Source organism: Strigops habroptila, chromosome Z, assembly GCF_004027225.2.
Source record: "Strigops habroptila isolate Jane chromosome Z, bStrHab1.2.pri, whole genome shotgun sequence".
NCBI lineage: Eukaryota > Metazoa > Chordata > Aves > Psittaciformes > Psittacidae > Strigops > Strigops habroptila.
Window position 1 is genome coordinate 65288869 of NC_044302.2, and position 15207 is coordinate 65304075.

At 38.1% G+C, this 15207-nt stretch overlaps 2 protein-coding genes across 7 annotated transcripts in view; both read right to left on the reverse strand.

The window, feature by feature from the left end:
• Positions 1–2899: 2899 nt before the first annotated feature.
• Positions 2900–7941, reverse strand: CZH9orf40 (chromosome Z C9orf40 homolog). Its single transcript, XM_030511728.1, has 2 exons — positions 7526–7941; positions 2900–3497 (listed from the first exon to the last, which is right to left on the reverse strand). The coding sequence occupies exons 1-2, from the start codon at positions 7925–7927 to the stop codon at positions 3339–3341; spliced, it is 561 nt and encodes a 186-aa protein (XP_030367588.1). The 5' UTR covers positions 7928–7941; the 3' UTR covers positions 2900–3338.
• Positions 7942–8109: 168 nt separating this feature from the next.
• LOC115619456 (carnosine N-methyltransferase-like) overlaps positions 8110–15207 on the reverse strand; it is a 36452-nt gene continuing 29354 nt past the window's right edge. For all 6 annotated transcript variants that reach the window (XM_030511729.1, XM_030511734.1, XM_030511732.1 and 3 more), the window contains 4 exons: positions 13777–13955; positions 12315–12428; positions 11315–11418; positions 8110–11034 (listed from right to left, as the gene is read on the reverse strand). In XM_030511729.1, the coding sequence (XP_030367589.1) occupies positions 10933–11034; positions 11315–11418; positions 12315–12428; positions 13777–13955 (499 nt within the window). In that variant the 3' untranslated portion in view covers positions 8110–10932. The remainder of the gene's footprint in view (positions 11035–11314; positions 11419–12314; positions 12429–13776; positions 13956–15207) is intronic.

Here is a 15207-nt window from a genome sequence, read left to right on the forward strand (position 1 = left end):
TTCTTTCTTTCTTTCTACCAGTCATAGAATTGTAGAACAGTTAGGGTTGGAAAGAACCATAAGTTTATCCAGTTCCAACCCCCCTGCCACAGTCTACTTACACAAGACATGGTCACCAACACAGCCTGGTTTTCACAGTAGATCTTCACTTTCCTGATTCTGACTGAGCTTTAAGCTTCTCCTGGAGGTTTTTCTATCTCAGGAACCATAAATACAGTGCAGGCTGTCAATAAATACGATTCAGACCATGTAAAACAGGCCTTAAGTTTAGAATGAGGCAGAAAATTTACAAAGGCAGGCAGGCATGCTGTTTAAGTGTGCTCTGAAACATAGTTTAACTCCAGCATTTCACTTCTCATCAGTATGCCCATAACCTTACTGGTGCTACTTCCAGATTCAACACCCTTATCAAACTGGGAAGTACCTAGATGGTCTCTGTGGTTACACCATACGTTTTCTTCACTTCTGACAGCAGTTCTTCCTTTTAGAGAGGAATGTTTTAGGGAAAAGCAAACTCCCAATTACCTAGAGAGCATATAAACAATTTTCTTCTGAAAGTTTCAGAACATATCAAACGAAGATCGTCAGTTGGTAGGTATTATGCTACCCCTGATTTATCTTAGAACGTGTGAAGACATTTTGTTATCTCAAAAGAACGTTTTCTTCTCACTGGAAATGAATGCACATGCAAATCAAAACATCTTAAGCTTACTTATAGTTTATGCACAGCCCTTGAAAAACAGCCCTCTAGAAAAATAGAGTCAGAAGTCATGACCAGTGTGTTGGTAGCCCACAGTGACACATGATGTCTGGAGACACCAGACATTGAACAATGACATGTCTCAATCACACCTTTTGACAGCTCTCATGCAGTTTATGTCACCTAGCATCACTGCCCCTTACCTTGCCCAGCCTTTCGAATAACCCAAACTCTCAGACTCATTTCAAGAAGTTTTCCAAGGCTTTTAAATTTGCCTCTGTTAGCAAACAGATGAATGGAAAAAAATAATCAACTCAGCAAATGCTCTGGAAGTAGCTGTAACATTCCAGCACATAACCCAGAGCCCACAACTGGAACAAGCTAAGAGGAAAGTGCTTGCCTACAGCGTAATTGCAAACAAAGTAAGCATACGGCCTACAACACAGTGCAAGCTTAATTTGTTGGAAAGGGCTTATTTATTTTGTTACGGAACAAAGACAATAATAAAACCGCTTCTGTCCTGTGAATATACTCAAGAGACAGACTTCAGCATTAAAATGCAGTCTATTGCTAGGACATACCTACTGTGTATAAAGCTCCGAGAAGATTTAAGAGTGACCTAAGTTACATCTGCAAAGATACTAACTAATCATAGAATAGTTAGGGTTGAGAAGGATCTTAAGATCATTTAGTTCAAACCCCCTGCCATGGGCAGGGACACCTCATACTAGCAAAATACTGGATCCTGAGAATACTGAATGGTGTGAAACTTAAATCTCACAAACGTAAGAATGCATATATTACCTAGGGTAAAAAACCACAACCAAACAAAACCAAATTCAACGCCTCAACGAATTAACAAAACTGTTCCCTCATTAATTTATTTTAGTTACAGTAAATGTGAAATAGCAGTTGCATTCTTGCCAGAAAAGGAGTTTGTTTTAAAAAACATTTTTAAAGTACCTCCTATGACAAGTTGATGTATTTGGAGTTTAAAAATATAATTAAAAATGTGTGAGAAAAATAAATCTTGTTTAATTATGTATCCAGCTAACCTGACAGCAGGTAGGAGCATATCTAAACAAGCACCATGAAAGGCTTGAGTCACTAAGTCACCTGCTTTCTTCCGTGGGTACTAAGAGAACCTAACAATCTAAACAAGCCGTGAACAAACGGAGACACCTTACAGCACAAATACTGAAAAAAAGTTTCCAAATATTTACTAAGAAGGCTGACAAGCTGTTTTAAGCAAAACGACCTAACAAAATGACAAAGTTACAGAAGCAACAATCTTAAGATACAAAATCAGGAACTTCACACAGTAATATTCCAAAAGTTTTCAAATACACACAGGCAAAATTTTATTTTCCTTTAGCATCATTAAAAAAAAAAAAAAAAATACATTCTTAAAAAAAAAAATAAAGTTCACAAGTTGCCTTCTTCAGTAACTCCAGAAAAAATACAGTGTTTTCTATCCTTAAAGACAGATCACATTTGCAAAGTCTGACAGTCTGCCTTATACAACTTCAGTCTATTATTAAAGACAAGTATTTCTAAATGTACTCCAACTTGTAAATAAATTACAGGAGACAAACATTGAAATTATTATTCCACAGAAATAAAACCAAACACTAATTCAGTGAACTTCTGTAAAAATTTTTTGCAAGATCCACAGTCTCTGCAAAAACTACACCACAGTCAGTTAAGTTTGAAAAAGTCTGTGTTGTAATTTTATATTGTATTCACTTTTGTTGACATGCACACCTGCCATTTCGATGCTACCGACTGGTTCAGAGCTAACATTATATAGAATAAGAATAGCATTAACTTGAGAATGAACCAAAAATCTAAAAGCTGGCTGCCCTCTGCTTCAGGCAATCTGAACAGGAGAAGGTGAAAAAACTTTTTCACAAGGAGAGTATGAAAAACTTTCAGAACACTGGCAGCTTACAGAAGAAAAGATCCCCTTTTTCTTTCCCCTCCCTTCCACACTTGGTTTTGGTTTGCATAGAAAAGGGAATGTTCTGTCTAGTTTTGGTAGGCTCTTATTTTTTGGTTTAGCTATTACACATGTAACAAAAAACAAAAAACAACGATGACAAAAAAACCCCACAACAAACAAAACAACAACAACAACGACAACAAAAAAAAAAGGAAAAGAAAAAGAAAATGAAAATACAAGCAACCAGACAAACAACATTAAAAATCTCTAATCACTACAGTTTGTGTGCTTTATTTCACATGATAAATATCTCACTTTTGGGTACCACAGTTACATCTTTTTGTTCAGGACAGGCAAAATGATTTTCCATTTCCCTTCACATGTAACATACCTATTTAACTGCATTCCAAAACCCTAATTTTCTGTAGTCTTTTACCCTGCCTCCATGTTTTCAAGCATTCTTGCTAGACATCATAGCCTCCCCAATACACCTCCAGACAGCTTACTATCCAGTACCCAATAGTGATTAGCCCATCCACTCAGACAATTTTTTGTCAGCTTTTGCAACTGACATAACGCTGTTTCTTCAAGAAGGCAGAAGCATGCTTAGTTTTCTCCCAAGCAAAAAAAAAAAAAAAAAGAATCCAAATCGAAACAAGTTTTCTGTGAGTAGATGTACAACCATGAAACAACTGATCAGGTCTCCATTTCAGTCTCCATGGTATCAGTCCTTGAAGGAGGTTTAGTTTCTGATGGAGTCTCTCCATCTAGGTTCTGAATATCAGACAAATCAATAGCAGGCAATGGTGTTCTCCAATACAGGAATGAGTTATACTGACAGAATTCTTCTTCTGGCTTTGGAAAGAGACAAACAAAAAAGCAACAAAACATTAATGTGTTTCACAGCAGTACAAAATAATAAAAAGAAGCTTTTATAAAACAAACTGAAACAAGGAAGAGTTACTCAGCTGTTCCATATTAAAAGTTCTTGTAATTTTACACAGAAAAAATATGAGCTATTTCTAAGGAAAACACCATAGAAAATCTCCACCAAGTCATAATTTACTTTCGTCTTTTCAAATATTCTTGCTATAAACTACTGTACAACCTCTGGGTAACTCCACTAATTTCTTCAATTTGCAATATTTGCACACAGTGATACTGTAAAACTTGTGCAATTATTGGACTTCACATACAAAACCATTCACTACTTTTTCTTCTCACAATGGTATACAAATATCATGTCCATTTAGAAGCTGGTATTCAGAAGAATGTGTTCACCCATTTTACATCAATTCAGAGGATGCCACCTGCAAGAAAAGTAAAGCACTGGGTAGTGTTTCTGCCACATTCCGTTTCTTCTTTTCTGTATCTACATTTTGTACTCAAGTAGATGTGAAAAAAAATAAACACCTCTTCTAGGGGCAGGGAGGATAAAGTTTAAGAACTGGTAAGTAGTATCAGAAAAACCTTGGAGGAACATGTACTTATCTACTACTTTAATATGGCACCATTTTTATTTTTTTTTTTTATCTCTGGTAGAAAACACACCGTATGTTTATAAACACATGTTGTGGTTATAAGCAGTGGCCACTCTGTGTATGTTTCTATGGACATGATACACATAAGAAGAGGAATTCTTAAGTCATTCCTTAGGTCTTGAGCACGTACATTCTTCTGGTATCGAAAAACATTGAATGTCACCACAAACCTAAAATAATGCGCTTCTGTATAATACTGATTTGTATTTTTCCTAATACACAATCACATTTTTAAAACATTTTACTTTAATGTTGCACCTGTTAACAGGTGCTTATAGAAGTATTTTTTAACAAATAATGGTGTAACTTTTTTGGTACAGTTGTTGAAAAATGTCACACTTTGCTGGCTCTGCAACATAATAAAAAAATCTAATGTTCAAAACCAGCAGTAAGTACTGTCCCTAAACCCTCCCAGATACTGCAAAGTGATGCTTCCCCCCACTCCCCAAGAGAGATGTAACTTCACCATACTTTCCATTTAAAGAATAATTTTTTCTATTGCTTACCACACAAAACTCTTGTGAGCTACAATTTGTACTACTAGATAACCTTTTTTTACAATAAAACCTCTGTGTTATTCAAGGCTTGTAATAATCAGGGGAGGCATGAAAGATGTAGACATTTCATTGCAGCAAGATAGCTGTGTGTCTACAGAGTACTACTAATGGGAATTTGCTCACTAGGAAAAGATTGTCTTCAGGGATAATTAAAGAATCAAAGTTGCCATTAATGGGAATTGAGACCAAAACCAAGTAGTGATTTAGTGCCACAGGAATAGAAGGATTGATTATATGGAAACTGGAAGAAAGCCAAACTATAAGTAGTTGCACACATTTGCATGAAGATACTTGTAAACTGTAATTTTTGTACTGCACAGTATTAACAAACAACAAAGTGAAAAAGAGAAAGGGAAGATTTTCCAGTCTGTATTCCAACATAGGCAGTGTCACTCACACCGAACTGTGCAGGGCAAGTCGCTAACAAGTTCTTTGGAAAAAAATATCCAGCAGTGGAGTTTTAGAAACTGTCAGCTACCCTTACAAATTCTCCCCATGTTTAATCCAAACTCTCTTCTATTTTAATAAGTTACTGCTCACACTGTGAGAGAAAAGTACCTGAAGTCAGAACACCCCTGAGCCAGGAACTCTGTATGCACAGAGTGAATAGCAGCATTCTGGTTTTAGAGAGCTCATAATCTAAAACCTCACAATCACAAAATACGCATATTCTTAATTTTGGACTCAGGCTACATGCAGAATTGACATGCAGAGTGTCAAGAGCACTCAAGTCTCCAGAGCAGCAGTATTTCAGTTTATTGGTATGTCCCAGAAAGAATCAGTCTGAAAATGAACAAACACAAGGAGCACAAAAGACAGGTGAAAACACTGAATATGAATACATAAAATGCAAAATAAAATATCAAATATGCACGTTCTCCTAAATATCTTTCAACTTTCAGAGGAAATTCTAGCAAGGCAGGCAACATGTGAAAGCTGAGAGATACAAAAGCTCAGTATCTATGGATGAAATTGTTTAATTTTTAAGGAGTTAATTTTGCAACTCTAGTTGCAAAGGTGTGCTTGCAAGTAAAACTCAAATAATATTTATTCTCAGGACAACTGTAATATAATTGGCATTGCTTTTAACTTTAACAAAAATGGTGTGAAATTAACAGCGTGCTGATCATGCTTGTTACTGTAATGAAGCAACACAATCCACAAACCGCAAAGAATAATCCCAACCTACAGCTGTATTTTCAGAAGGGTGTAAAAACCACCATCTGAAACATCTTTGTTAAAGATTGAAAACATACAAAGGTAAGACACACGGAAGATGGGAAAAACACTTTCCTGAGGTTAAACAAGCTTTATTTTTAAGGCCAAAATTGTACTTACAGAACACAATACTGTACTTACAAAACCAACCTTTTAAAAAATACAGTCCCATAAAAATATTTTATAGAGAATACTCTTTAGTGTGTAGAAATCCAGTGGACTTATTGCCTTCATACCACTGCTAAAGCTTACAAAATTATGCCTAGTAACTCCAGGGACAAGTAAAGAATTCAGCATCGTATCTGTGATGGAGTAAAACTGTTCTGTAGAGGTTTGCACAACTTTTGTTTCATTTCCTTTGCTTGTTCTCTCTTCAAAAATGAAAGATATGTTTGCGCTTAAAAGGCACAGCCTAAAAAGAATGTATAATTTCACAGGACATAGAATTTTCCTTTCAATTCCTTTGTGCTTCAGTTTTAGCATCCATCACAAAAATAAAAAAACCAAACACAACCAACCAACCAAGAAACCACCAAAAGGCAGAACCCAAGAAAGAAAAGCCATTATTTTCTTTACAGATCATAGGTGGGTGTTATACAATCAAAGGCCCCAACTTCTCAAAACCAGAATCTAAAACTGGAGTTCAAAGCCCATTTGACCTGATTGTAGGCTTTCTGCCACTTCTGGACCAAATACTTTGGTGTTACTTAAAAGGTCCAGGTGGGAGGAAAGGGGAGTTTATATACATCAAAATTCTAGACAGCTGTAAAAGTTGACCTAGCATTTTATTTTTTGCACAACGAGAACTTTCTTAGTACAGTATTTTGTTCTCTGGCCTATTGTGTAAACTGTGACCAAGGCCAGGGAGAAGAATGTATAATGTTAAAAAGTTAATCAGAAACTTCAGAAATTCACTGTGCATTCCAGTACATCCTGATCACTAAATTAATACCTGATCCCCTTCCCCTGACCACTGCCTTCACCAGATATTTCAGGTAAAAGATAGCTCTGGTATCGCTACTAAACAGCCATCCCAAACAGTAAACTAAAAAGTTGTTAGATATTGTAGTAAACCTGACCCGCAAACAGCATAGACACTGTCAAAACGAACTCTTCAAGCTCCTTAACATACTTTAGGATGGGGATGTGGCTGAAGGTAAGCTTAACTAAGGTGAACTCCTGACAAGCTGTTTCCCATCGGTTCTTCGGGAGGTGGGAAGGGCAGGGAGGAGCAAGAAGTGCTACTTCTTTTGCTTCGGGAGAAGAAAAAAGAAAACTAGAACTCTTAAGTGGCCGACGAACAGTTAAACCGGGGGGCACGGGGCGGGCTGCGGGGCGTGCGTGAGGGGCATTCCGCCTTCACGTCCTGCGGCCTCCCGGGTTGGCCCCCCCTACCCCGGCGCAGCGGGCTGCGGTCGTGGCCACACGGTAACGCCTCAGCTGCCACCAACGCCGCCCACCCACGGTTTTCTCTTCCCGGAGGCGAGCAGCCCGAGCCCGCCCACAGCGGCAGTGCCGCCGCATGCTCCACGAGAGGCCTCCCGCCATCCCAGTCCCGCTCCGTTACCTCAGCGATGGCGGCACGCTCTTTGCCCTGGCTACCTGCGCGTCCCTCCGCCGTCCGCTCGTCCTGGGGCGCCGCGGCCGCGCCGCGCCGCCACCGCCTGCCCCCGGCGTCTCCCTGCTCGCCGCGGGGGCTGCTCCCCCGCAGCCCGGGCCGCTTGCCCGGCGGCGCGTCAGCCTCCTCCAGCTTCCGCTTCGGGGCGGCAGGGCCGGCGCCCGCCCCTTCGGCCCTGGGGCGCCGCTCGGGCGCGGCAGCGCGGGGCAGCGGCGGCTCGCGCAGGAGCCGTTTGACGGGCACGTGACACACCAAGGGCTCCGCGCGCCGCTTGGCCATCGGGCCGCTGGCTCCGGGAGGTGCGCGACCCCCGCCGGTGCACGCACGGCCGCCGCGCCGGGCAGCGCGCATGCGCACTGCGCTCGCTGCCCTCCCCCCCCCCCCCCCCCCCCCCACCGCGGGCCGCCGGAGAAGGGGCGGGCGGCGCAGGACGCGGCGCCGTGAGGGGGCGGGGAAGAGCCCGGCCGTCACCGCTGAGGGGGCCTCGGGAAGCGGCGCCCGGCGACAAAGCATGACAACGAGGACGAGGCAGATCAAGTCTACTGCAAGCTTTAATGTCCAAGAAAAAGCCGGTCACACACTGAGAACAGCGGGAAGCGCACGCAGCGCGTGAAACCTCCCCTCCGTCATAACCCATCCCAGAGCGCACTACACATAAATAGAACTACAGGACACGTTACAGCTGTCAAACTCCGTATGAGGAGTGTTATTACACTGAAGATTATGCAGCATTTTATTTTACACCAGATACCACATACAGTTTAATAGTGACCTAAATTAAATGGTCTTGGCTCCGGCTGATGGGCGCCTCAAGCATTCCCCCCTATCCCCGTGTATACAATTGAACAGAAGAATGTGATCACATTCAGTAATACACAATTATCCCCGTGAATAAAAGACAAGTTATGAATTTTAAGAACGCTGATAGGAGCGCAGCTAAAACACAGCCAACTCATACAGCTTATTCACATCATTATTCTGCTTCCACCTCCTAATGCAACGGTTACAATTGAGAACATTGGGGAAACAGCATTTTCTAGACGATAAATAAAAGCACACCACTGTATACCTGATGTAAGGAAATAAAAACATTTTCTAGAAGCAGCACATAAAATGGCACTTGTGACAATGTGGGGTGGCAAAGAACAAAACCACCAGAACAAAAGATAGCCACAGTCTACCAGGAAGCAAGAGCTCATTGCCTGTTTGTGATAAACAAGAATACAGCACTTCAAGTGTAACTACAGACTTGGTAGGAGGCAGAAACTGGGCAACATTACAGATACATATACTACTCAGCAACAGCATTATCAACATTCATCTAACCTCTTATTTCAAGGAGCTTGAAGAACAGGCAAAATACTAATCATAATCTAAGGGAAAAAAAAAACCCCACAAAGCAAGCAAAGAAGCTTAAAGTCCCTCAAAAATAAAGTAAGGAAATTAAAGCAACTTTGTATTATTATGTGTGCAAGGGCTTTTATTTTTCATCTACTTTATGGCAATGGCAATGTTTCAGCTTTAACCACATTTGTCCTGGAGCAAGGCAGAACTCTGACTGCTCATTTTTGGCGCTAAATATCGGTGGTGCACTTTTAGGCAGAGGGAGTTCAAATAAGACTAGTTTAAACAAAGCTCTAATTGAAGACTGCTGTAGACCAGAAGCCTTTATTAGCAGTAAGGATTCTGAGCACAGAGGGGCACAGTCCTGATGCATATCCAGGCACGTTGCTCTCTTATGCAGCATTGAAACTATTACAAAAAAAAGTTTGTCTTTTTCCTCCTTGCAGACTTTCAATTTAGGAACTAAGGCACATATTTCTTGCCATAATGGGAAAAATTCAAAAGCCAGTAACAGATTTATTAAAGAGATGTAATTAGAACATCTCAATGAAAAAAAAAAAAACCAACCCCAAAACCAACTAGAAACAATGGAAAACAAGCAAGCTGTTGTCCACTGCCATTATGACCAAATACAAAAAGCACTTGATTCTTTACCATAATGTTTTTATATTTCAGAAATTTTTCAAATGGTTGAAAAATGGTACTTGTGGTAACCAATATATTAAGCAAATGAAATGGCTAACAGGGTACCTGTTGTCAGCACAGTGGTTATTAATTAACATTTTCTCATGTACATAACTTTTAAGTGACCGAAGATTCAGCCTCTCGTATAGTATCATGATGTGTAGATTAAATATTCACCTAAGCCACATCTGCCAGGGAAAAAAAAACATTAGCAACAAGAAGTCTCTAAGTCACAAGGGTAAAGTGCCCGAAGGTACAAACAAGCTATTTACCAATTGGTCTGCATACGCTGACTCGCGTAAAGGTGGTCAGGTTACAGCACATATTACTTACATGTAACTTCCCCCCTTCCCCCCCCCCCCCGAGGGATTTTTCTGTTGCACTACCTACATACAGCATGGATAAATTTGCTATATGATCAACTTTAAAAAAAAGAACTCAAAGTATAACATGACTCTCTGTTAATTATGTTAAAAAAAAAAAATACTGCTCCACTATTTTGGCTTAAGCATTAACTAGGTGACTCAAAATCAATGTATTTTAAGATGGCAAAGCATCTAATATATTTCAGTTTCAACACTAGGAAATTAATCAAAATTGGTGTTATTCCTGAACTGAGGTTAACATACTACTTCTCTGTGACATGCTGCTTTTTCGTCACATAGTACTCTGCTTTCACATAGCATTTCAAAAATTTCAAAGTCTATGGGTTCTGTGTTTTGATTATATTGATAACAGTGGTACAAAGACTGGAATTTGTATAATAATCTACTTCATTCCGAGTTCCACAGAAAATGGTCTAATAGTTCTAATGGCTATTTTATCCACTATGAATCATTTTATCACTTTCCAACCATTTCGGACTTCATAATATAAGTATATGCTTAGAAATAACTTCTCTAAATATGCCACAACGAGTATAGTAAGCATATCTAAGCATTCCTAACATTAGGAAGTAGAAAAAATAAAATCATCAATCTACAGAAAATGATGCAGCATATGCAAAGACATAGCCTATTTATGGCAAACATTAAATTTTATTCTCAATAAAACTTTGCTTCTATTTTGAATGCGTTCCAAAGCAGAGACAGTGTCTTGTGAACATTTCCTCCTCCATTTTCACAAGTATATTACAAATATGCATGGCATAGTACATGTCTGGATAGCAACAGAGATATTAAGAAAATAGACACTATCTAAATCCTCTTAGGAATAAGAAGGCACCACTTGAATTGAGGTTGTGTCCAGACATCACCCAGTCCATTTGATTCTCACTTCTAGCTTTCAAGACAACATTTTTTTTTCCTATTAAACTATTCAGACCACTTCTATTCTGGTTTTCTCACCACAAACAACACACATTCGTAGTAGTATTTCATCATGGAGAGTTCATTCACAGTGTAAGTCGACAGTACAGATTCTTCCTCCACCTGATAAAAAAGCAGCAGTTTTTAAAAACACATTCTCTACAAGAAATATTCAAGTTTCCCTTAAAAAGGGAAGTGCTATGTACTTACTAGATTTCAAGGCCCGTTATGCACTTTTAAAAATGAGGAAAGCAAATAATTTGCAACACACAAACATTTAATTCTCCTAGAAGTTATTAGTATATGCCATTATGTTGAGTTAAATTTAAGGCAAATGTTTTTTCAAAGCAGTTTGTCTGGTTTATACCTATACTGCTCAGTGCAAACTACAGCATCTTCTTACCTCTATGTGGAATCCATATTTTAGTATAACAGTTCTTATATCCTCATAAGTTAACTCTATAGAAAGTTCATTTCCCAAGTTTTCAAAGTGGTAAAGGAGAGGACCTAGAGTACAAAGATACAAGGGAAATGGCTATTAAAAAAAGGCAAAAATGTTTTTAAAAAATCAGAAGTACATATTGGAAGTGCAAAGAACGCTTATATCCAGACTCACATATTCAAATACAGCCAAATGAACATATTTCTATCACTCATATTTTTATAATCTATTTCAGAATCAATGCAAAATGAAAAAAGCTAGTTCAGCTGCTTATTCAACAACGTCTCACTTCCTACTAGATTGTTTTTTCTGTATCTTAAAATTTCTTCAGTCTAGTAGCACTGACTGCCCCTTGAGAACGGAAGGCAGGAGCCTACTCAGGAGCTCTGCTTCCACTCTGTCACTGACCAAGACTGGTGCAGTGACTGACCAGTTTCTACTACACAAAATGTTCTAACTCTGTGGAGTTTTGTCTGCCGTTCCTTTACCATGGAAGACTTAAATTAAGTCTCTCATCTTTTGAGCCAAGGAACACATGAATCTCATTCCCAAAGCTTAGGAATTAGAAGCCCAGTACAAATTAGACAACAGATTAAGAAAAAATGCAAAGATGTATTTACACACAGAATGAGTTCTATTTTCTTATAAAAATAGCGAAGAAAAGAATAAAAGACACTACATTTGTCAAATAAGAAATGTTTGATGTGTGAATGCAAAACTTGCCACTACCAAGATTTACTTCCCTATTTAAAAATCACATGGTGTTAACTTGATTGTAACTAGCAAACACCTGGACATACCCCAAACACATCTGAGTTCGTTTCCAAGCCCTAGATGTTTCTATCTCCACAGTTTTCAGCACAAACACATTCTTCCCCACAGCTCTTTTCAAGTACTAAATGCCCGTTATGTGATCAAACATAAGTCAGGGGTAGCAGGAAGAGAGGTTGGTCACACTTGCCTACATTTATCCATATTCCACCAGGCTTCAGTATTTTCCATATAGTATCAATGTAATCAATAACATTATGTGCTGTATCTATGAAAAAGCAAGTCGCAATGCAGTCCCACGAATCTGCATAAAAGAGCAAAGTATACAGAGATTAGTTTCAATGTTTCTGCCTGCAAAAGCTCATTTAACCCCAGTATTTGTTTACACACTCAGCATTAACTTCAACTAACAACACTTAAAGGCTCTTCATTTTGTTTACAAGTAAGTAAAATATTTTTGTTTATGTTAACGGTTAAGTTTGGGTTCATGTGACCTACTTACAGGTGTGTGTATATACACATAAAGACTCTAAAATATTATACATATTTATCATTTATGCACTTGATAAAATTGTTCATACATGTTACATAAATGGGATATATATTATTATATACTGTAAAATTAAAAATTATGTTTTTTATGTAAGTTAAAGCCCAAGCATGCTATTACTCACCCACCCTATGAAATTCATTACCACAACTGTTAAAAATACAAGTGTAAAAATACTCAGTGATTTTGGCCCTCTCTAGTTAACATCAAGACCACCACAAGTCTGTACACTGAAATGCACTTCCACAAATCACACAGCTTTAAAACATTTTATTCTGTATCTGAGTATTTCTCCAGTTGTTTTTCAGTAGTTAATATAACAAGCAGGATCTTTCAAAGTCTACCTTTTAAAGCCTGAGTCTCCCTGTTTTTCTCTAGACATTTATCCTTCACATTGCAAAAGTTTAAAGTTCTGTAAATAAAAAAAATTTAAGCCTCAATTTATGCCAGTATCAGATGTTCTAGTGCAAGACAGAACTTTCAGGAAATTAAGCAACTCTAAGAAAGGCTTCTGCAAGAAAATATCTGGAAGTCCAGGGCACAATAAAGTGCAGATCAAGAGCCATATAATTCCATCGAAAAATGGCTATGGGTTTAATATGGACAGAAAGGTAGAAACAGAAAACAGAGGTCTGAGGTAATAATCCAATTCTGTGTAAGGAAAAAATAATGACTTCTAAATAGGCACATAACGTGCCTCTAAAATATTTACTATTGACGGTCAGTAAGTATATTTTTCATTTATATTTATTACTACCAAAACAGTTTGCATCCACAAAAAATATTAATTTTTATTCTATACACTAAAAACCAGAATTAGTTATGTTGTTCCCTTTGTAACATCACTTTCCTAAATCTGCTAAATCTTTCCATACTACTACTGTCTTATCCTGAAAAAGACTACAGCAAAGATCTATTAGGCAAGGAGATGTCTGTGCTTTTCCACAACTAAGACAAGCTGATTTGGAACAAAAAAATGCTGCTACAGTTAATACTTTTTGCTTAATTCCTGTAGATACAGGAATTTGTAATTATTAACTGTCCCATAACAAATACACTGAAGATAGTTGCATGGATAGCCTAGAAGTCCGCATTTACTCACTGCACTCAGAATAAATTTCTTGAAAATCCCCTGCTGTCATAGAGAAGTTTGAACCAGGAGGAAGACTGTGAGGATCAACGTCAGGGAAATAAATTGGACGTATCTGATCAGCAGATCTTCTGTTATTGCTAAACTGATGAATCCAGGGATAAAGCTTACATGAGTTAATTTCAGAACATCTGCAAAATACAGAAATTGGCACAATTCAGTTTCAACTACTTATTTATTATCTAGACACACAGGAGTCAAAGATTTTCACCAATATCCATACATTGTTGATAAAAAGCTATACATTTCTTAAAGGATTTTTATCTAGTTCATAACGCTTCAGACTGCCTATCAATTTACAAACTGATAAAAAAAGCCCAATTTTACTCTAACGCACAAATTATCTACACAAAATAATAACTGCCTTTTTTAGCTTTAAAATTTTCTTTACACATTTTCTATCATTTTCTCTAATTTCTCCACTGAAAAGAAAATGCACAGTATTCTTTTGTAAGATTAATTACATTAATGATTTAGTATATTCAGTAAAGCTAAGGCTTTCTGGATCATATCTTTTTCTATTAAAAAAAAAAAATTAGTAACATTAGTTCCATGAATTTTATTGGAAACATCTGTTCTCATCCTAGACTTTTCTGTCTTTTCTAAACCATCATCATTGGGGTTTTGAAGCACAGAAGAACAAAAGCATTTTTCAGATGCTAACTCAAAGGATGCTTTTAGATTTCAAAAAATGAATAAATTACATTTTGCAAAATAGTAGTTATGCACAAGATGTCATTTTAAGTTAGTAACATCTGGAACATTGCAATTATGCTAAGTAAACATCTTTGTAAAATAAAATCTGTGGGTTGACATGACGAACTAAGTCAACTCTTGTTTTTAAAAGTGGTAAAATACAGCACTAAAGTATAAAAACCAGCTTTTCCCACAGTCCTGTAGGATCAGTTTATAATTAAAAAATGAAGCCATTTTCTTTCAGAGATAACAGAGGACACATCTGTCCCTTGAAATATACATCATTGAACACTTCATAAACTGCAAGCAAACTACCAGGATATAGAAAGTGCACTCTTTCAGCTGGTGGATATAAAACATCTGTGGTAAAGTCTTTGAAATAACATTTTATTACCTTCTTCATGTCATATTTATATCTCATCAGGAAAAAAACCCCAAACCAACCAAACAAAAAATAAAACCCAAGAACAACCTGTATTTGAGCAGCAGTATACTGGGCTCAGTAATCACCTGTACTCATAATGAGTATTATGAGTAAGCAAGCTCACTGCCCTGGACTTCAGCAGAGCAGACTTTGGCCTCTTCAGGAACCCGCTCAGCAAGGTTCCATGGGGTAAAGCCTTAGAGGGCAGGGGGACTCAAGACTGCTAGCTGATGTTCAAGGATCACCTACTCCAAGCTCAGGAG

What these genes read in the sequence shown, in the direction of transcription:
- CZH9orf40 (XM_030511728.1), bottom strand. Translation starts at nt 7,927, where the DNA reads ATGCGCGCTGCCCGGCGCGGCGGCCGTGCGTGCACCGGCGGGGGTCGC. An exon ending in AGCGTGCCGCCATCGCTGAG is followed by an intron (nt 3,498 to 7,525) that starts GTAACGGAGCGG and finishes CTCTTTCCAAAG; the next exon opens with CCAGAAGAAGAATTCTGTCA.